Source organism: Desmodus rotundus, chromosome 12 (assembly GCF_022682495.2).
Source record: "Desmodus rotundus isolate HL8 chromosome 12, HLdesRot8A.1, whole genome shotgun sequence".
Taxonomy (NCBI): Eukaryota; Metazoa; Chordata; class Mammalia; order Chiroptera; family Phyllostomidae; genus Desmodus; species Desmodus rotundus.
This window is the reverse complement of record NC_071398.1, coordinates 34,852,462-34,876,331: the sequence shown is the minus strand read 5'-3', so window position 1 is coordinate 34,876,331 and position 23,870 is coordinate 34,852,462. Positions and strand designations below refer to the sequence as shown.

At 37.4% G+C, this 23,870-nt stretch overlaps 1 protein-coding gene across 4 annotated transcripts in view; it reads left to right on the top strand.

The window, feature by feature from the left end:
• Window positions 1–23,870, top strand: part of LSM14A (LSM14A mRNA processing body assembly factor) — a 58,560-nt gene that overhangs the window by 5,091 nt on the left and 29,599 nt on the right. For all 4 annotated transcript variants that reach the window (XM_024577722.4, XM_024577720.4, XM_045185339.3 and 1 more), the window contains exons 2-3: window positions 20,069–20,232; window positions 23,695–23,824. In XM_024577722.4, the coding sequence (XP_024433490.1) occupies window positions 20,069–20,232; window positions 23,695–23,824 (294 nt within the window). The remainder of the gene's footprint in view (window positions 1–20,068; window positions 20,233–23,694; window positions 23,825–23,870) is intronic.

Genomic DNA, 23,870 nt, shown 5'->3' with positions numbered 1-23,870 from the left:
AATGAAGGATATTTGTAGTTATTGAAGGTTTCTAACTACGGGAATTTCAAAGTTTGGGGAATACGCATTTCCTATAAGCAATATATAGATTTTAACACTGTTTGAATAAAATGAATGAAATGTATATCTACCATATTTAGTTAGATGTAACTATTTAGTTAGATATAACTGGATAATTCACTTCTCAAGTGAAAACCAGATTGCCATGGTATTAGGAAAAGAAACTTTGTGAATGATTGTGTAAGCCGCTTTTAAAATGGTTTGTCCTTAAAATCAAGAAATTGGTGGAAGAATATAAAAACAGGTAAATTGGTAATAGAATATTACCTTAATTATCTTCTAAGTGTTGCCTATTGGCATTGCTTACCCACTTTTTGATTGTTAATTAGCCACTTAGTCATAAACTCCAGTAAGAGTGGGAGAGCTTTGTATGATGAATGAAATACCTGTGAAGTGCTGTATTGATTTCTTGCATTCTCACACTAGTTAGGGATCTAAAATTAGCAATTTACAAAATTACTACCTAGAATGTCAAAGATCTAGTGAAACTTCAAAGTTGTGGTTTCTTTTGGTTGCCCTATTTAATCAGGTTTCCAGAACTTGGAGTGTTGGAAATAGTTTATTCTTTTTGTGTAGTCCACAGAAATACTTACTAATTATGGGAGTCTGAAGTCAGGTACCAAAAACTAACTAACTGCATTTTCCAGTAGAGTAAGATGAGCTGTGATATTCTGAATCAGAGTAGAGAAAACAGCAGAAAGCCTGAAGAAAATAATAGAAGGCTGGAAATAGGAAGAATAAAGAAGAATTTAAGAATAAATCTTAATCTTGGTATGTGCATGGCATAATAGCAGTAAGTACAGATAGTTTAATTTGAATTTATTACTCCATAGTAGAAGATGCCCTCTATAGGGATAATTTACCTTTTACTTTGTCTATGATGAGTTAAAGTAATATTTCAATTAACCATTTTTAAGTCTGGATGTAATAGAAGTGAAATTTTTGATGGGTAAAGTGTTAGTCTGTAAAGTATTTTATTCTCAAGGTTCTTATTCTAATTTTGTAGGATGTACTTTTGTTTCTGGAAGAAAATGTGATCCCAAAGGTCACTTGAATATTTAGTAGTTCTTTGACCTTGGACAAGTTATTTAACCTTAGCTTTAACTTCTGTCTTTTAAATAAATGTGTGAGTATAATAAGTAAATACGTATAACTGGCATATTGTAGCTTCTCAGTAGTATAGCTGTCTATTGTTAATTATATCAACATAGGATGCTGACCAATTTCTCTCTAAATTTATGTTCGCTAACACCGTAGTCATGTATTTCCATAGTTTGTTCACTGTGTTTTTCTGCTTGACTATTCCATTTCTCCTGTTTTCCTCAGATCTCCAACACTTCCTCCCTCAGCTTCACTTTTAGCCTGTGGACTTGCTTCCTATTTGATTGAGAAAAAAATAGCAAACAGAAGAGAATTTTAATCAACTCATTCTGTATGTACCTACTTACCTGCATCTGTGCCCCAAACCTTAACCTTTTCTCTCAATATAGATAAATTTTTCTTTCTCCTCTCTAAGGCCCTTCACTTGTGCTGTATGTTTTATCCTCTCTTGATAATTCAAGTCCACTGTCCCATCAATTCCTATTCTCTCTCCTGTGTATTGTTTTTCCTTCTCTACCAAATCTTGTCTGTTTAATTACAGATAGGCTGTTGTTTCACCCATCTTAAAAACAGCAGCAACAGCAAAATGCTAGTCTTAACTGCACTTCCTCTTTTCTACCTTTTCATTTATATCCATTTATATACCAAAACTCCTTGAAGGCATTTTCTGCACCACCTGTTTCTATTATTTTTGAACCCACTTTATTTATGTTTTTATTACCACAGATGAGAAACTGTTCTTATCAAGGTTACCAAAGAGTTCTTTGTTGCTAAATCCAGTGATTGCTTCTCATCCTCAGACTGATCAACAATATACTGCACTATTGGTCTTTTCACCTTGTAACACTTGCTTCACTTGACATCATCCTGATTTTCACCCATACCTCACTGGTTGCATCTCAGTCTCCTTCGTAGATTCTCCTAAACCTCTGAATGTTGGAGAGCTCCAAGGCTTAGTTCTCTCTCTGTCTTTTAAAAATTATTTACTTATTTTATCATCTGTACTCTTCTCTTGATGATCCCACCTAATTCATGGCTTCTCGAATACTGTCGATATGTTACTATTATCTCCCACCTGGACCTCTTCTCTTAACTACTGCCTTGTACAGTAAGTCCTCACTTAAGTTTTTGTTAGTGGGTTCTGGGACTTTAAGTGAAACAACACGTAATGAAACCAATTTCACCATAGGCTAGTTGATATAAAAAAGAGTTAAGTGCCTACAGCATCAGAATTATAATGAAAAGATGTTTATTCTAGAACCTGCTGTATATCCAACTGCCTCACTAATATCACCTGGAGGAATGTCTATTGGGCGTGTACCTTTCTATGTGTCTCAGACCTGTTTCTCCATCACACTTCTCCATCAGGCTTCTCCATCTAATTGAATGACAACTTGCTCTTAGTTGGTAAGACCAAAACCTCTGAGTCATCCTTAATTCCTTTATTCCTCTCATACCTCATGTGTTTCTGAACCTATAAGCTAGCTCTATTTTCAATATATATCCAGAATTTGACCTTTTATCACCTCTACAGCTCTACTTTGGTCCATTATCTCTCACCAGTCTATTTATAGATACCCAGGAGTTCCTGTTTCTTGTTCACAGTGTTGACCTCTCACTTGATCCTCTTTTCCCCCCAAAATTGCCTGAGTGCATCTTTGTAATAGCAAAAACAGAAAACATAGAATCTGTGGGTTGCAAACTTTCTTAGGGAACCTGTAGTTTTTTTGATTACTTACTTGATTAGTTGGCTATATTCTAAATTCAGTCTTTTTTTTCTCAATGTAACTTTGAAATTACTGGTTGTTATCTTCTAACATTCAAGTGTTGCTGATGCCAGTGTGATTCGCAGTCACTTTTTTCCTCCAGAAGTTTTATCCTTAGATTTCAGAAGTTTTGTAACACTGCTGTATTTTTTTCCTAATTCATGATTTTATTTTATAATTTTTTTAACTTTAAAAAAATATATTTTATTGATTATGCTATTACAGTTGTCCCATTTTCCCCCTTTTATTCCCCTCCACCCTGCACACCCCCTCCCACCTGCATTATCCCCACTTTAGTTCATGTCCATGCGTCATATATATGTTCTTTGGCTTCTACATTTCCTATACTATTCTTAACCTCCCTCTGTCTTCTACCTACCATTTATGCTACTTATTCTCTGTACCTTTTCCCCCCTCTCCCCTTCCCACTCCCCTGATGATAACCCTCCATGGGATCTCCATTTCTGTGATTCTTTTCCTGTTTTAGTTGTTTGCTTAGTTTGTTTTTGTTTTTTTAGGTTGGGTTGTTGATAGTTGTGAGTCTGTTGTCACTTTACTATTCATATTTTTGATGAACTTCTTTTTCTTAGATAAGTCCCTTTAACATTTCATATAATAAGGGCTTGGTGATGATGAACTCCTTTAACTTGACCTTATCTGGGGAGCACTTTATCTGCCTTTCCTTTCTAAATGAAAGCTTTGCTGGATAGATCAATCTTGGATGTAGGCCCTTGCCTTTCATGACTTGGAATACTTCTTGCCAGCCCCTTCTTGCCTGTAAGGTCTCTTTGGAGAAATCAGCTGACAGTCTTATGGGAACCCCTTTGTAGGTAACTGTCTCCTTTTCTCTTGCTGCTTTTAAGATTCTCTCCTTCTGTTTAATCTTGGATAATGTAATTATGATGTGCCTTGGTGTGTTCCTCCTTGGGTCCAGCTTCTTTGGGACTCTCTGAGCTTCCTGGACTTCCTGGAAGTCTATTTCCTTTGCCAGATTGGGGAAGTTCTCCTTCATTATTTGTTCAAATAAGTTTTCAATTTCTTGCCCTTCCTCGTCTCCTTCTGGCACCCCTGTGATTCAGATATTGGAACGTTGAAAAATGTCCTAGAGGTTCCTCAGCCTCTCCTCATTTTTTTTGAATTCTTCTTTCTTCATTCTGTTCTGGTTGAATGTTACTTTCTTCCTTCTGGTCCACACCATTGATTTGAGTCCCTGTTTCTTTCCCATCACTGTTGGTTCCCTGTACATTTTCCTTTATTTCAATTAGCATAGCCTTCATTTTTTCATCTAATTTGTGACCATGTTCAACCAGTTCTGTGAGCATCCTGATTACCAATGTTTTGAACTGTGCATCTGATAGGTTGGCTATCTCTTCGTCGCTTAGTTGTATTTTTTCCTGGAGCTTTGATCTGTTCTTTCATTTGGGGCTTTTTTGGGGGGGGTCTCTGCCTGTCTGTTGATGTAAAAGGGGCAGAGCCTTAGGTGTTCATGGCGGGGGGGGGGGGGGGGGGCAACCCAGGAGGCTGTGTTGTGATACTGTATGTGGGGGGGGGGGTCCGAGAGGGGGCAGTGCGGCTTGCTCCGCTCTCTGCTGGTTTTTAGTCACTTCCCCCACTACCCACAATCAAATTGGGCCCTTCTGGTGCTGATTCCCAGGTTGGGTGGGTTTGTGTACGTTCTAGGACCCTGTGGGTCTCTCCAACAAACTCCCCTGTGAGGCTGGGAGTTTCTGCCACTGCTGCCTCAACCCCCACAGGTGTTTTCAGTCAGAGGTTTGAGGCTTTATTTCCCCAAGCTGGAACCCTGGATTGCGCAGTCTGTCTCTCTCCTCAGTTGTTCCTCCTAGTTTATCTGCACATGATGTGGGACTGCCCAGTCCGCAATCTGCTGCCTTGCCTGCCCTGTTCCTCCAGCAGCCACCTTGCTGAGAGTCCTCTCCACCTGGCTGCCTGTCTCCGCCCCTCCTACCGGTCTGGGTGAATGTTTCTTCTTTAACTCCTTGGTTATCAGACTTCCATACAGTTTGATTTTCTGTCAGTTCTGGTTGTTTTTTGTTTTTAAATTTGTTATTGCCCTTCTTTTGGTTGTGTGAGGAGGCACAGTGTGTCTACCTTCACCTTCATCTTCACTGGTGTATTTTTTTAACTGAGTGGTTCTCTGGGACCTTGTAAAGCTGAAAACTCAGTCTTTTTAACCTAATAAATTCATTCTCTCTATCTTGTGACTCTCAGTTTCTGTCCCACTTACCCCAGTGTGTGTTTTGGTTTTTAATGCCTATTGATGTGATGCATTTATCTTCTTCTCTTATGTCATATTTTCTCTCTCTGTCTCTTGGTTTTATAGTTTGGGAGATTAAAATATAAAACCAACCAGAGGGAAGAATGCCTAAATGAAAGCACTTTTTAAGAGTCAAGTTTAAATTTAGACTGCAGAGTGGACATGCTTTTACTTTTCCTTCCTGTTGATAAATCCTAGTAAAACTGTATGAGAGGGACTTCTTTTTAAAAGGTATAAACCCATTACGGACAAAGTCAGTTTGAAAGGAGGCAATAGCAGCAATTTTGGAGGCTGAAAAGCTAATGGATGAGTGTAAATGACTTCTTAGCAGAATGGAGAAATCTAAATAAGCAGTGGGTAAAGCCAATAAATAACTTGATTTGCACCCAGTCTCCTCTAAAAGATTTAGGAATTGGCATCACCAGGTGCTACACAAACTAGAAGACTGTGAAGTAATTAGGGGTAAAGATGGAACTAAACACTGGAAAATTAACTCAAAATTTGTTTCAACAGTGGTGGTTTCCAATCCCCTTTTGCATTTCATATAATTGGATACTTATTCTGCAATTCTGGTACTCTCTGGAGAGGATGAGATAAAGGGCCCCTGTGGGCTGCATACAGCTCAGGATGGCTATGAATGTGGCCCAATACAAAATAGTAAATTTACTCAAAACATGAGATTTTTTGTGTATGTGATTGCATGTCAATGTATTTAATGTGATAGCCCAAAACAACTTGTCATCTTCCATTGTGGCCCAGAGACACCAAAAGGTTGGACATTCCTGCAAGACAGCATGAAGCAAATGGGGCAAATAGAGGGGAAGCTTCTATCTGCCTGGTGCTTATTATTTGATAAGCTATTAATTCAGAAGAAGTATTGAGTGCCTGCTATGACTACTAGACACAATGCTAGGTGCTAGGAAACAAAAGAGAGCAATACAGACAAATTTTTTGATGACACAGCATCTAAGCTAGGGCCTGACAGATAAGTCACAATTAGCCACATGAAGGGATATCTAGAGAGAAGTGTTCAATCCCAGGCCACAGGGAGTTTGCAGTCTGTCAGGGAAGCAAACACACAGACAACCACTAAGTCCAAAATTGTTATCCTGGCTCACAACACCTTGCAGTTCATATAAGGTGGGACTACACTCACTAGTTGTCATTTAGGGGTCAGTCAAATTCCTTCAGATCTGGGACCTTTTTACAAGGTTCCCTTGAATTGGAATGTTCTTCCCCTACTCTTTACATGGCTTTGTTAAGAACTGAGCAATGCAACATGTTGAGATAGGAGTCACAAGGGAAAGAGAAGAAGTAACAGCTCTGGAAGGCTCCAGTGCCAATGAAAACATGTCAAATAACAGACTCAGGACCACACCCCTGCCCGTTCCCTTCTACTTAGATTCCTTTGCTAAATTGATCTTAATTTATTCAGTTTGTTATTTGAATGGCAGGCTAACAAGTCTTCAGTTTTCTTGGTGGATTGTAGGGAGCCATTGAAAGTCTTAGCCAATAAAGTGGCATTCCACAATCCAGCTTTAGGAAGTTTATGCTGACAACATTGTAGAAAAATTGACTGGGGGTGAGGGAAGAAACTGACAATATTGAGGTCAGAAGGAATCTTTTAAGAGTTTGGAAAAGAGAAAAATATAGGCCTAAACTAATCAAAATAGAGAGGAAGGAACAGATACATGAGAAATTAGGAGAATGGGTTGGACTTGTAAAAATTGCCTGGACAAGGAACAGGGAGGAATGAACAATGGTCCATATAGATTGGTTTCTATCAACCAAAATTGGATATGGATCAGGAGGGAATCAGGTTTATCCTTTTGGATTTTGCTTGAGCATTAGTACTCTGGCAAAGCATTCCCTGATTCTCCTAGATAGGAATTGTTAGGTGCACCTGTGTTCTCATTTTATCTTCTATTTTTTTAGGGGTGTGCTTTCCAAGCTTTTTTTATTGTTTCACTACTAGACATCAGCATCTTTTCCTCCCTCATATCCCTTGTACATAGCAAATTAACTATTTGTTGATCACATGAAGGGTTATTATTCCTGCAAATTTATCTTGTTCAGAAAAATTCATAGTTGAACAACTTGACATTTTATAGAAAAAGTCTGATAAATGAAGACAGTATTAGGGATAGTGTGTTCTTTCAGGTTGGTAGTAATAAACATAGATCAGTTTTATTTTTGCCGTCCTGTGACTTCCATTTCAAGACATTTCACGATCTTTCTTATCTCCGGTTTCAAAGAGGTTCTTGTAAATGGGTTTTGCATTATTACTTTTGTTATTGTATTACCATCTAAATTTTTAAATAGCTTGGTTTTACAATTTTCTTTTCTTGCCACTCCCCTAAATTTGTTTTAACTTTTATATTTTTTTAAGATTTTATTTATTTTTTTAGAGAGAGGGAAAAGGAGGGGAAAAGAGAAGGAAAGAAACACCGATGTGAAATATTGATTGGTTGCTTTTCACACGCCCCCCCCCCAACCCCCCAACCAAGGACCTGCCAGGCAACCCAGGCATGTGCCCTGAATGGGTGTGCCCTGAGTGGAAATTGAACCTGTGGCCTTTGGGTTCACAGGCTGGTGCTTAATCCACTGAGCCACACCAGCCAGAGTGACTCTCCCTAAATTCTTATTCTCACTAATAATGTTCCCCTTACATTGAGCCTGAAATGCTCATGGTTAAGGAAAGATTTGTCTGAGTAAATCTACATATATTAGTAATCCGAGGGGAAGAATCTGGAAAGTGGATGGAGGAAGCAAGTGAAGTTGCAAATGAGAGGAGCTAATTAACTGAGCAAGGTCTCAGTTTGTAATTGTGGAAGATGACTTTGGGTGAAAAGAAATAAGGGTTCTGCTGGCAGCAGCTCACTGTGATGCAGGGAAGAGCTGGAGGCACTGATTCATCCCCAAGGCCACCCACCAGAGCCTCGTGAGCCAGGAAGGGGAAGCCTTTTAAGCTCCTAGGAATCTTTGATGTCAAGAACATTCCCTGTGCATGGAACATGGTATTATATATGGCTCATTAGGATCTGTTGTGGCTGGCCTTGGACATTTTTTTGTTAGTTGGCAGAATTAGAAGATCATGTGATGTTGGAGTAGGAGGATTTATCTTGGTGACTTAGAATGCTGGTTCCATTGTGGGTATAATAATGCAAAGCTCAGAATCCAGGAAAGAATCACCAGAGAAGAAATTAAAAATAAGAGTTTATATGAAAGTACCCACCTTGTTCCTAAAAGAAAACAAACCATCAGCAACAGCAGCAGTTGAACAGAGTCTCGAGCATAGAAACCCAAATACAACTCACTGAAGTCAGTGTGAACAAAGTAGAGATCAACTATGTAAAACATTATATGTACCATAGATAGCTTTCAATGAAGTAAATAATGTGTAAGTTGTAAAAATAAAAAGAAGAGAAGGAAACAAATATAAGGGTCTTTCTTCCCCCCAAGACTGTAGGAAAGCTTGAAGAACATATTACTTCCACCTGGGAATATCACTGGTAGAGTAATGGGATGGTAAATTTTGTGTCAGCTTGGCTGAGTCTCAGTGCTTAGATATTTGATCAGATATTCTGGATGTTTCTATAAGTAGTTTTTTGGATGAGATTAAGTCTGTGGGCTTTGAGTAAGCAGATTACCCTGCATGGTGAGGGTGAACCTCATCCAGTTGGTTGAAGGCCTTACTAGAACAAAGACTGACTTCCTCAGAGTAAAAAAGAATTCTGCTGGGCAGACCACCTTTGGATTCCAACTACAACTCTTAGGTCTCCAGCCTGCTGGCCTACTATTCATATTTGGGGTTTCACTGCCAGTTCCTTAAAATAAATGTGTGTATGTGCGTGTGCATCATGCTGGTTCTGTTTCTCTTGAGAACCCTGACAAATACAAGTAGTAAAGTATATCTAAGCTGAAATTTAGGATAGGTTGGATGTGGGGAGGAGCTATATATGGTAGAGAAGAGAAAACCTGCTCTGTGTATTGAGACTAATGAGCATGGTTGAAACTTAAGTTAGTATAAATGGGTTTGGACTAGGTCTTACAACTAATACTTGACAGGAATTTTAAATTTAAAACTACATCATAAATCTTATTCTAATTTTTTATTTGAATTTAGCCTCAGTCTCCTTACTTTGGGGCATTTCTTCACTAATTCAGTCTTTTGTTTATTGCTGTCACATACTGGTATTGGATAAACTGGTTTTTCTTCTTTACTAGTTTATATTAGAGTCTAATTTATAATTTTTAATTAGTGTCAAAAAATGAAGGCCCTGGTGTGGCTTGGTTCATTGGAGCATCATCCTGTGCACCGAAGAGTTGCATGTTTGATTCCTGGTCAGGGCATATGCCTGGGTTGCCGGTTCAGTTGCTAGTCAGTGTACATGCAGGAGGTGGCCGATAGATGTTTCTCACATCAGTGCCTGTCTATCTCCTCCCCCCACCAACCAAAATCAATAAATGTATCTTCAAGCGATGGTTTGTGGAAAATATTAATGATGTCATTTGGGGGTACTAAGTATACATAATTACAGATGTGTTTGTTGGATTAGACTTAGAAAGTTTTGGGGTTTTATGCTATAGATACTGTATTGGAAAGTTGGTCACTACAGCTCTTCCCTCTAGCCATACACTATAACTATATATACAAGGGTTAATACACTGATAACCAGGTTTGATTAGTATGATGTTTGAATTTGCCTTGATCTGCACATAAAGGTTTTTTGGATGAATGATTTTGCCAGAAATTTGACCCTATAAATTTTTTTTAAAAATTCATCTGATGCATTTCTGTTAATAAAACTTTGCTATTTGTAGCCATACCAGGAACTTCATTATATTCTTTAAGACTAATAAAGAAAATTCTTTTCCCTGTTTCTCACTCTCTTTTATTAAACTTTGGCCTAAACGTAGCCTTTTCTAGTTTGGGGAATAAGAAAAACTAGAATACCTTTTGAAGCAGTGTGGCAACTTTATCAAGGTTAGAGTGTAAAGAAGAACCACCCCTAGTTTCAATATTCTAACCTAACTATTACCATTTTGTGTATTTTCTTCCAGGCTATATTTGTAAGGAGGGGTGTATGTGTGTGGTTTGTTGAGGTAAAATCTATACGACGTACAGTAACTCTTATAAAGTAAATGATATAAAGTCCCCGATACAGGGGCATTTAGTCTAGGTGTAATGCTGTGCAACCGTCACCTCTTCTTAGTTTCAAATTTTTCTTCACTTTAGAATACCGCTACCCATTAAATAATCCCTCCCCATGACCCCCCAGTAATCATTAATCTCCTTTCCTTCTGTATGGCTTTTCCTATTCTGGATATACAGTATCATATTTAAGGGATCATAAAATATGTGACATTTTGTGTCTGGCTTCTTTCACTTAGCATAATGACTTTGTGGCTTCATTCTAATTATAACAGGTATCAGCATTTCATTCCTTTTTATGGCTGAATAACATTCGTGTGTGTGTGTGTGTGTAAATATTTAAGAAAACAATTGTTTATCTACTCATTCGTTGATGGGCATTTGGGTCGTTTCCACCTTTTGGCTACTATGAGTAATACTGTTTGAAATATTCATGTGCAAGTTTCTGTGTGAACATAGGTTTTCATATATATAAATGAAATTGTTGAGTCATTTGGTAATTCTATGTTTAATTTTTTGAGGAACTATCAAGCTAATTTCCACAGCAGCTACACCATTTTACATTTCCACCAACAGTGTGCAAGGATTCCTGTTTCTCCATATCCTTGTCAGTATTTATTTTCAGTTTTTATTATTGAAGCCATCTTAGTAGTAGTGAAGTGGTATTTAATCATGGTTTTGATTTGCACTTCCATATTGACTAAAGGATTAAACACTTTTTCATGAGATTGGCTGTTTGTATAATCTTTTTATGAGAAGTGTTTCCAAGTTTTTGTACATTTGTAATTGGGTTGTTTGTCTTTTTGTTTTTAAGAATTCTTCATACATTCTAGATATTAAGCCCTTGTGTGTGGCTTACACATTGGGGAGATATTTCTCCCATTCCATAGCTTAACTTTTAACATTCTCGATATTGTTCTTTGATGCACAGGAGGTTTTAATTTTTATGAAGTCTAGTGTATTTATTTTTTCTTTTGTTGCTCGTGGTTTTAGTGTTAAAACTTAGGAATTTGTTGTCAAATTTGAGGTCATAGACTTACTGAAAGTATAGACTTACTGAAAGCATATAGACTATGCTTTCTTCTAATAGTTTTATAGTTTTGGCTCTTGTTTAGGTCGTTAAGCCACTAACAGGAAAATACCTGTGGTTCCCCTCTACTCACCAGTTTACTCTCAGTACATCTTGCCACACGGACTGTGCAAGGGTTTTACCCCTATCAACTAATTCTCCAACTCCCTGGATACCACCTGGGTGCCTTACAGTTCAATTCAATTCTGACACGATCTGACAACCTTTTGGTGTATGGGATGACATTCCAATCCACTGAGCAACCCAGCTAGGGCTAGGTATTTTATTCTTTTGGATACTGTTGTAAGTGGAATTGTTTTCTTAATTTCCTTTTTGGATTTATCATTGTTAGTATGTAGAAATACACCTGATTTGTGTGTGTTGGTGTTGGAACTGGTTCTTTTTAATGAATTTTATGGGGGTTTTTTTATATATATATATGAATTCCTATCATCATCAAAAACAGATAGTTTTACTTCTTCCTCTCCAATTCAAATACATATTATTTCTTTTGCTTAATTGTGCTGTCTGGGACTTCTAATACATGGTTGAATAACAGTGGTAAAAGTGGGCATCCTTGTCTTGTTTCTGATCTTAGGGGAAAGCCTTCAGTCCTTCACTATTGAATACATTAGCTGTAAGTTTTTCATATATGCCCTTCATGTTAAATTCCCTTCTATTCCAAGTTCACCAAGTATTTTTATCATGAAAGTGTGTTAGGTTTTGTCAAATGTTTTTTTTTCCTTTATCTTTTGAGATGATCATGTGGGGTTCCCTCTTTCAGTCTATTAATGTAATATATTACACTGAATCTTTTTTATGTTGAACCACCCTTGCATACTTAGCATAAAATCCCAATTGATCTTGGTATGTAACTTTTTTAATGTATTGTAGGATTCAGTTTGTTAGTATTTTGTTGAGAATTTTTGCATCCATATTCATAAGAGAGATAATCTGTATAATGTATTAGAAAGTGTTTCCTTTTCTTCCCTTTTTTTGGAGGAGTTTTTTTTTGTTTGCTTGTTTGTTTTTTAATGCACAGGTGGCAAACACAAGGCCTATGGGCGGAATCCCGCCCTCCACCTTGTTTTATCCGACCTGGCAGCGCTGAGCTCCAGTTCTAAAATTACTTTTGGCCCTTTGAAGGCAAAACTGCAAGGCTGATGTGGCCCCTGGTGAAAATGAGTTTGACCACCCCTGTTTTAATGGGAATTCACTAGGGAAACCTTCTGGTCCTGGTTCTTTTTTCTCTTTTTGGAGTTGACTTTTTAAAATTAAATTTATTAGGGTGACATTGTTTAATAGGGTCTAGAGGTTTCAAGTGGACGTTACTGTGCTACATGATCTGTATATCATTCTGTGTACCCACCACCCATAGTCAAATCATCTGTCACCATATGTTTGGCCCCCTTTACTCTCCATCACCTCCCTACCCCCTTCCCTCAGGTAACCACCATACTGTTGTCTGCCTGGTCTCTGAGTCTCCATTTTATATCACACATGAGTGAAATAATATCGTTCTTAGCTTTTTCTGACTGACTTATTTAACTTAGTATAATATTCTCAAGGTCCATCCATGTTGTCACAAATGGCAGTATTTCGTGTTTTCTTACGGCTGAGGAGTATTGCACTGTTTATATGTACCACATCTTCTTTATCCAGTCCTCTATCAAAGGACACCTTGGTTGTCTCCCTGTCTTGGCCACTGTGAATAATGCTGTGGTGAACATAGGGTGTATATATCTTTGCGAATAAGTGTTTTTGAGTTCTTTGGGTAGGTAGATACTCAGAAGAGTGGTTGCTGAGTCATATGGTAATTCTATTTTCAGTTTGTTTCTGTTTTTGTTTTTGTTTTTTGAGGAACTGCCAAACTGTTTTCCATACTGGTTGAACCAGTTTTACATTCCCACCAGCAGTGAATGAGGGTTCCTTTTTTCTCCATAATGTTTCTAACACTTGTTATTGCCTGTTTTGTTGATATAGCCATTATAACAGGTGTGAGGTGGTATGTGGTAGTTTTGATTTGCATTTCCCTAATAGCTAGCGAAGTGGAACATTTTATATATCTGATAGCTGTTTGTATGTCGTCTTAGGAGGTGGTCTGTTCAGATCCTCTGCCCATTTTTTAATTGAATCCTTTGGTGTTGAGTTTTATGAGTTCTTCATAAATTTTGGATATTAACTCCTTGTCTGAACTGTTGTTAGCAAATAACATCTCCCATTCAGTTGGTTGTCTTTTTGTTTTTGGTTTTGATTTTTTTTGCTGTGCAGAAGCTTTAAATGGTCCTGGTTTATTGGAGGTTTTTGATTACTGGTACAATCTCCTGTTGTAGATCTGTTGAGATTTTCTGTTTCGTCTTGAGTCACTTTTGGTTAGCTAGGAATTTCTATTTCATCTGGATTATCTAGTTTGTTTGGGCATACAAATTATTATATCTTATAAGCCTTTAAATTTCCATAAGGTTGTTAGTGGGTCCTTGTTTTCATTTCTGATTTTAGTAATTTGCATTTTCTTACCTCTATCCTTAGTCATTCTAGCTAAAGGGTTGTCGGTTTTGTTGATCTTTACACCAACTTTTGGTTTTGTTGATTCTGTTTTTCTATTCTTTGTGTTTAATCACTGCTCTGACCTGTATTATTTCCTTCTGCTGGATTTGAGTTTGTTCTTTTTCTAGTTTCTTAAGGTGTAAAGTTGATTAATTTTCTTAAGGTAGCATTCACAAATACAACTTTTCCTTCTTGAGTATAGCATTCTCAGCACCCTATAATTTTGGCATGTTGTATTTTTCGCATGTTGTATTTTCTTTTTGGTGTGCCTCAAAAAAATTTTTATTTCCCTAGTGATTTCCTCTTTGATTTATTGGTTGTTTGAAAGCGTGTTGTTGGAGAACCAAGATGGCGGCGTAGGTAGACACTGCGCCTCCTCGCACAACCAGAACTGACAGAGAATCGAACAGAAAGGGGGTCGACACCAAGGAAATAAAAAATAAACATTCATCTAGACCAGTAGGAGGGGTGGAGAGGACTCGCGTAGCTGTGGCAGGACCCAGACTGGCGGAGTGTGGGACGTGGGACGACCGGGGCAGGCAGTCCGAGCACTACCAGACCCTGCGGCCACACATTTGCACAGATAAACCCAGAGGGCCGGACTCGGAGTGGTGGAGACTGGGGCAGGCAGAGTGCGGGTAGCATACCACAGCCCCACATTCGAACATAGATAAACCGGACGAACGGCGGGGAGCGAAGCAGACCACGCAACCCAGGGCTACAGCTAGGGGGAAATAAAGCCTCAAACCTTTGATTGAAAATGCCCATGGGGGTTGGGGCGGCAGCAGGAGAGACTCCCAGCCTCACAGGAGAGGTCGTTGGAGAGACCCACAGGGGCCTAGAGTGTGCACAAGCCCACCCACTCAGGAACCAGCACCAGAGGGCCCAGTTTGATTGTGGGTAGCGGAGTGAAAGATTGAAATCCAGAGGAGAGTGAAGCGGGCACCATTGCTCCCTCTGGGCCCCTCCCCCATGTACAGCGTCACTGCACAGCAACCAGCATTACCCCGCCCCGGTGAACACCTAAGGCTCTGCCCCTTAAAGTAACAGAAGCGCCAAGGCCAAAAAAAAAAAAAAAAAAATGGCCCAAATGACAGAACACTTCAAAGCTCCAGAAAAAATACAACTAAGCGAGGAAGAGATAGCTAACCTATCGGATGCACAGTTCAAAGCACTGGTTATCAATATGCTCACAGAATTGGTTGAATCTGTTCGAAAACCAGATGAAAAAATGAAGCCTATGCTAAGAGAAACAAAGGAAAATGTACAGGGAACCAATAGTGATGCGAAGGAAACTGGGACTCAAATCAACGGTGTGGACCAGAAGGAAGAAAGAAACATCCAACCAGAAAAGAATGAAGAAACAAGAATTCGGAAAAATGAGGAGAGGCTTAGGAACCTCCAGGACATCTTGAAACGTTCCAACATCCGAATTATAGGGGTGCCAGGAGAAGAGGAAGAACAAAAAATTGAAAACTCTTTTGAACAAATAATGAAGGAGAACTTCCCTAATCTTGCAAAGGAAATAAACTTCCTGGAAGTCCAGGAAGCTCAGAGAGTCCCAAAGAAGCTGGACCCAAGGAGGAACACACCAAGGCACATCATAATTACATTACCCAAGATTAAGCAGAAGGAGAGAATCTTAGAAGCAGCAAGAGAAAAGGACACAGTTGCCTACAAAGGAGTTCCCATAAGACTGTCAGCTGATTTCTCCAAAGAGACCTTACAGGCAAGAAGGGGCTGGCCAGAAGTATTCCAAGTCATGAAAGGCAAGGACCTACATCCAAGATTGATCTATCCAGCAAAGCTATCATTTAGAATGGAAGGGAAGATAAAGTGCTTCTCAGATAAGGTCAAGTTAAAGAAGTTCATCATCACCAAGCCCTTATTATATGAAATGTTACAGGGAGTTACCTAAGAAAAAGAAGATCAAAAATAGGAACAGTAAAAATGACAGCAAACTCACAGTTATTAACGACCACACCTAAAACCAAAACAAAAGCAAACTAAGCAAACAACTAGAACAGAAACAGAACCACAGAAATGGAGATCACATGGAGGGTTGTCAATAGGGGAGTGGGAGGCGGAGAGGGGGGAAAGGTACAGAGACTTAAGTAGCATAAATGGTAGGTAGAAAATAGACAGTGGGAGGGTAAGAATAGTGTAGGAAATGTAGAAGCCAAAGAACTTACAAGTATGACCCATGGACATGAACTATAGGGGGGGAATGTGGGAGGGAGGGGATGGGCAGGATGGAGTGGAGTGAAGGGGGGGGAAATGGAACAACTGTAATAGCATAATCAATAAATATATTTTTTAAAAAAAAGCGTGTTGTTTAACCTCCATGTACTTGTGAATTTCCCAATATTCTTTCTATTATTGATTTCTAACTTTATTCCATTGTGGTCAGAGAAAATACTTTGTAAAATTTCTGTCTTTTTCAATTTGTTGAGGGCTTTGGTGTAACATGGTCTATCCATGAGAATAATGTGTATTCTGCTGTTGTTGGGGGGCGGGGAGTATTCTATCTCTCTTAAATGCCTTCACCAACACTACAGGGGAAGCTGCTTTCACCCTTGAGGGTTAAAAAAACAGCCGTCCTCTGTTCTGGCCCCTCGGTGAATTGCCAAGCAGTTCAAATCATGCAGCCCCAATTTTTGGAGGACAAGGTTTCTATTGCTCACCTCTTACCAGAAATCTGTACCTAAGAACACGGACTGCCATACCCATACTGCCTATCATGGAGATAGGAGGTGGTGAATGGTAACAGCCATCCACTATGCAAAATGTCATTAACCAAAAGTTACCAGCCTCTCTATGAAGTACCCCAATGGATGCTACAAGTATTTGACTAGACTCTGTAATTCCAAAATGGTTTACCAACTGTGCTTGTCAGCTCAGTAGTTGTATTTGATGTTGCAAATAATGTATCGGTATATTGTAGGGGTGTGTTTGACCAGAATTGTAGAATTTTAAGTAAGAAATTTCATTCAGTAAGTCATGTTATTTTGGTGAGCTTGAGTCTCCATAAGACTGATCCCCCCCTTTCTTGAAGTACCCTCTTCACCAGAACCTCTTCACCAGAACCTCTTCACCATCACTTGCCCAGTTACTTCCAAAGTAGTCTGCTTCCATTTATTTTCCATAGTTACAAGACAAATACTGTTGAATAGTGGCTACCAGGGGCTGGAGGTAACAAAGAGTTGTGGTTCAGCAGGTACGAAGTTTCAGTTAAGCAAGGTAATAAAGTTCTAGAGCTCTACTTTTCAATATTTTGCTTGTAGTTATGATACTGTACACTTAAAAATTTAAGAGGATAGATCTCATGTTATGTTATCACAAATTTTTTTAAAAAATAATTGAAATGAAGACATTAACAAAAATGCTGGTGAAATATAAAATATACCCAACGATTAAGTTGGTTTGGTCAGCTTAAAAGAAAAAAATTGAAGCTAGTCTGATGGAAAAGGGTATAAGAAGAGTTGAGGCCGCTGCTGGAAGAGTGCATCAACATCAGGGAGAACCGTGCAAGAAGTACTTTTAAGATTGAATATGTAGGCAGATTGAGCCAAGAGGAAATTTGTTGTGTGGGCATCTTACACTGTTCTTCCATGGCTTGCTGTTGTTAGTTACTGTTACCTACAAGTACAAAAAATAAATAATAGGTTAGGGAAAATTGGGTGAAACAATGTGATTTCTGACTGTACTGACATGATTTTTATCAAGTGACTCTCTATAGAAGATGAGAGTATTGGTTTTTGTATTACCTTTTGTGTTTTCCTCTTTCTTCCACTCATCCTCATCTCCTAGTTTTTGTTAGAATGTTATGTGTTACTGTGATTTAGGATTCAGAAGTCTCCTAAGACTGTCCTGACTTACCTTGTCACACTTTGTAACTGTAACCTTTTTCAGAACTGTTAAAAGTTACAATTTGTTCTAGGACCATAGTAAATTGTCACATGTTTATGTGCTTAAATGAACTTAACTGTTCATCTCTTATCTTTTGGTACCACTAGTTCTCTGGGTTATTTGTTTGGATACAGCAAAGGATAAGTCTCCATATGTCTTATAGTGTACTAAATTTTTTTCTGCAAGTACAGTGAAACCTTTTGATCAAATTTAGGTCTTCATGTCAGCAAATTTCTGCTCTTTCATATTTTTTTCTCATTCTCTTGTCTTCCTCAGGTATAGCAATTAACTGTTAGGTCTACAGAAAATCATTTTCTAACCATTCGATTGCTATACTTTTTCTTTACATTTTGTTTGCTTCTCTCAACACTGTTAATGCATTGGTTTTACTGCTTTGACTGTTCTGTTGTTGATGTATTTATTACTTCTGCTGTCGTATTTGTGTTGTCTGTTTTTCTCTTAAATCCGTATGCTACGTTTTCGTTTCAGTGTTATTTTGATCATAAAAGTTTTATTTTTCTTGAGAATATAGAGCAATCTTTTAAATATGTGGTTATAGTTTTGATAGGCTGTGGGAAGCTAATTGGAGCTTCTGTTATTTTATGGGGGGAGGGGTGGCCTTTGACTTTTCCCTCCTCTGCTTTGGGATGAGCTAATCTATTACTTCCGAGGACTGGGACATTATACATTGGTGGTGGTAGTGGTGCTGAGGTTAGGAGGGAGATTGATTTATTTGTAGTCTTAGTCTTTTTTTTTTTTTTTTTAACTTTTTTTAGCCTTCCTTTTGGACAAAGGACAAAATGTAGAACCTTGTCACTTACTCCTGCCCTAATAAAGTACTGTTTGGCAACTGGGGAAGGGGAGTTTCCGCTCTTTATCCATGTTTTCTGCCTTATCACATCTGCGTTTCTGTCCCCAACTACCACGTTAGTGGGTGCCCTTGAAAATTTTTAAGGGCATGTTACATATGGTTTCTAGGACTCATCTTCCGTCTGAATCCTAGCATCTGGCGATACTTTTTAACAAAATTTCATGGTACGAGTTTGAGATCATTTCCTAGATTAGGGATATTTTTAACTTTGTTGTTTATTTTGTGTAGTTTTCAGCTTTTCAGCAAACCTATACACTCATGCTACCATCTTCCTTGGGAGCCTTATAAGGAAGGACAAGAAGTAATTTTTAGGATTAAAAAAGTCATTATTTAAACTGAAATAATATTTACCTTCAATCTAGCTCTGTCTGGATCAGTTCTGTGGAAAAATGCATAAATTCTAAACTTCTAACAATGTAGAGGGGTTTACTCCTCTAGAATGCTCTTTAAATGGACAATATATGATTTTCACACTTTCTTATCTGGAACTACTTCTATGGAAACTTTCAGAAGTTTTCCTAAGACAGTGAACATGCACCTTTAATAGTCATAAGAAACTCTTGGGGAATTGTTCAGATTTGTGGACCCTCAGTCACAATCAGAAAATCAGAAAATCTGGTTCAGTATATTTGAATAGGATCCCAGAAATCTTTTTAGTTTACCCTTATACAGGTGGTACACTATTTCACTTTGAGTAATGCTGTTATCTTAAATGTTAAAATAATCACATTTAATTTTGAGATACATAATTTAGGTAACCCAAGCATTTCAGGCTGTCCCAAGGAACTGAATAGCTGATAGCTGCTTGGCTCGTATTCTAGGTGACCTACTACTCACCAGGATAGATGTTCCATTCCTTGTCTTCTCTTAATCGCAAAGTTCAGTTTCCCAGACTTTGGGATTTAGTGGACTAGGTAAATCTTCATTCACTGCCCCTCACCCCCACACACGAATATCATATAGGTTTCCAATTTTTTTTTATTTTGCTGAATGAGGACATTAAAAAATCAACAATGAAAGAAAGGACATTATAACACTTCCTCTTATCCACGAGTACCAAAGGTGTAAATAAATAAATGTAGAAAGAACACAACCTTGTAATACAGTCTTTTAAACACTACATTTAGCTCTAGGCAAAGCCCACTCATTTTCCTCTTTTAAAAAACAAATTATTTAGCTACAGATTAATGAATACTTTCTCATGGATGACATTTAAGAACTACTGCTTAGTACTTAAAACAGTACACGTGTAAGAGGCACTATGTGAATATGGTAAGTAGGCACATGTCTCATATTCTCTGTTCATTCTTAACAGTGCGGTCCTTTGGTACAGAAGACAGACCAACAGATCGTCCAATACCACCTCGAGATGAAGTCTTTGAATACATTATATTCCGTGGAAGTGATATTAAAGACCTCACTGTTTGTGAACCACCAAAACCACAATGTTCTTTGCCTCAAGACCCAGCTATTGTTCAGGTAACTCATAGTAAATTTGTCTTGGAGTTCAAATAAACTTAATACATATGTAGTTAGCCTTGGCTTTTGCCCCTCCCTGGGTTTTCAGGTTTTTTAATTTTCTCAGTTGAATGCTCATATAGCTTACCATTTTCTAGTTCCCTAGATACCTAAAATACCTGGATAATGTTTTCATCTAGGTTTTTCTCTTCAGATCATAAGGGACTAAATGAAGTAAGAAAGAGCTGAGGAATTTATTTTTATCATAAAATATTCTCTTCAAAAACAGTTAAAATAGCTAACATTTATTGAGGTCTAATTACATGAGAAGCACTAGGTCAATACCCTCTAAGTTTGGTTATTATAATTATTCTCAGTGTTTACAAGTGAGATTTCAGTAGAACCACAATCTGAATACACCCAGGCAGTCTGGCTCTGGAATCCAAGATCCATGCACTATATTAATTCTCATATGGTTCATAATACAAACCAAGGTGGTGATGGCTACTCTTTGGTAAGATTATTAGGTTTAAGGGGGTGGGGGAAGCTAAATCACTTTATATTATGTGTTATATGTATGTATGTATGTGTGTGTGTGTGTGTGTATTATATACTATACATGCAATGTTTTAGAAAATAGCCAAACATAAAAAAATTTTAGCATACAGACATGTTCAGTTCCTTAAATAAGGCATTAAAGAAGACTCTACGTGTTCTCAGTAAAAGAACTAAAAGAATTGTGTATTTTATTAAAAACAGAAGCACATGATGTCTAAAAGATTTTAAATTATGGATTAAAGAGGATGTCCATTATAGTACCTGTTTACATTTTAATTGGAAGCATACAGAAATTGTCTGTCAGGGTTCAGAGAGCCAGCTCTTTCTTGGATTCCTGCACAGAAGACACATCCCAGGATTCAGGTCTTATAACAGAATATACACTAGCTGCCCTTTGGCATTTGTGGTTTGGAGAGTGTAAGCTTTAATTCTGCGCAGTCTTATTTTCTATCAGTGGTCCATTTTTCCAGGTCACGTGCAAACTTGTTGAAGGCATGACCACCTGTATATAACAAGACCTAACTTTTTAGCCTAAAATAATCTCCTTATTTTGTTTAATATTTACAGTATCAAATGAATCATTTAATGAGATTTAAGCTTATCTTAATGTTAAAATAAAATAATTAAAGTTTATGGATGACAAAAATGGTCATTATAACAGCAGGGGAAGCAGGTTCACATAAGAGTATTTCTGAGGGCATAGCTGATTAAAAGCTTGTGACCCCCTTAGTTTTCCTCTGAATCCATTTCCTTCTCAGCCTTTTTCCTTAATAGAAGTCTTTGCACTAAAATATGTTTATTAATTTATCAGTGTAATACTTTTAAATCAACTTTACTGTTTTGTGCTGTGAGTGATAAAATCTTAGCCTTCCACAAAACAGATTTCTTAAAATATATACATGGTAAGTCATGAATAATACCCCTTTTTAAATTACAAAACCATAAGCATGTAATTCTGTAACATAACAAAATCAGATTCAAGTATACCATATGACATTTTAGGTGAAATGTTCAAATTAAAACTATGTATTATTACCCTACCAACCACACTCAAACATGTGTTACTTCTGCTGGGTCCTCCTATATTATCTTTCATAGGCTTTGTCTTCTAGTTATTAAAAGAAAATACTTCATGAACTTTTCTAATATGAAATTAAAGGAGAAAAAAGGAAAAAGACCTTTTAACACTTACTATTTATTTTTCCTGTATATCAGATAAGCTTTTTAATAAAAAGTGGTGAATTTGATTGTTGTAACATAAACTGGAGAAATTCTTTACTCTCATGTATCCTCTTCTTTTTAAGTCTTACTTTTGAGGAAGTAAATGTGAAGGAATCCTGAGAAGACCTAAACTTTTTAAATGGAGGTAGAAGAGACACATTCTAATAAAAATAGCCACCTATGCCAGCGATTTTCAACCTATATGCCACAAGAATTTTTAAAACTTGCAATACCTGACTTAGGGACACTGACCTCTTTTTCCTAATATTGTCAAATTTAAAAATGACAACAGCCAACATAACAGTAGCCATCCAGTGTGAATGGATCAAAATTATACTTCTTTTTTGGAGGGGAGTCAGATGGGCAAAAAATAGGTATTTTTGGTGTGCTACAGAATTTTAGTAATTAGTTCATGTGTGCCAGGAGATGAAAAAGGTTGAAAATCTCTGGCCTACACCAAAGAGTGATGGTACCTGTCAGATAGGTAGGAAGGTAGGTAGGTAGGTAGGTAGGTAGGTATGGTAATTCTCCAGGGAACCAGTTATTTAAGTAATCAGTTTTATGGAATGAGAAAAATCAAGAGCACAGATCAAAATGGTATTGAGTAACTTCTTCTAACTGCCATAAATTTTGACTTTTCATCTTTTGACTCATCCTTTTGGTAGTATTTATTGAGCACCTGATACTAGCAGTGAATACAAATACAGGGTCTTGCCATCAGTGAGCTTATGTCCCAGTAGTTATTAGTACACTTCATATTTATATTATGAATGTATTAAGATAAGTTTATATGTAAACTTTGTATATATACGTATTAAATTATATTTCAGGTTCAGTAAGTTAAGGTTTTTAAGTTTTTTCTTTAACTTGATAACTATATTTAAAAATTAAATTTTTGTGTGGGATAGTTTGTTTGCATCTCTTTCCTGTCAACTTAAAGTATACCTCAAATATCAAAAATAAGAGTAAAATCAAAAGTGAGATGTCTTATTTGTCAGCACCAGACTTAAAACTCATTATAACCTATTGTGATTTTTCTTATATATTTTTTAAGCAATTACTTTACTTGATATTCAAATAACTTTTCTTTAGTTCTTCCTAAATCTGCTTTGAAACAATTTACTCAAAGGAAGGGTTTATTGTAGAAAAAAGTTTTTATAAATCATATTGAGTATAATTGGCACATACATTAGACCCTTGAACAATGCAGAACTCAGAGGCACCAATCCCCGCACAGTCAAAAATCTACATGTAGCTTTGACTCCCCCAAAACTTAAGTACAGTTGTCCATCAGATTGCAGAGGGGATTGGTTCCAGGACCACCAGTAGATACTAAAATCCATGGGTCCTCAAGTCCTTTATATAAAACGGCTTAGAATGATGCATACAGTCGGCCCTTTTCATGTGTGGTTTCAACCAACCAGAGATATGGAGGGCCAACTATATTTATTGAAAAAAATTTGCATGTAAGTGGACCTTCACAGTTCAATTTCCTGTTGTTCAAGGGTCAACTGTATATATAAATTGTGAAATTAGAAGGTTATTCAACTGTTGTAATGTTAAGTGTATCTTTTAAGTTATGATTGCTTTTGTATCTAGTAGTTATAATTTAATAGTTTTCTTAAAAATGTAAGTATCCAAATTTCTCTCCATTATATGCGTGTTGTTTAGAGCCTGGAAAAATAACCCACAATTTTTCTTCAGTCTTCACTAGGCTCGTCTACTTCTTCATTCCAGTCAGTGGGTTCCTATGGACCTTTTGGCAGGATGTCAACTTACAGTCAGTTCAGTCCCAGTTCATTAGTTGGGCAGCAGTTTGGTGCTGTTGGTGTTGGTATGTTTAGCTTTTATCTTTCTTTTTTTTTTCTTACCACAAATTT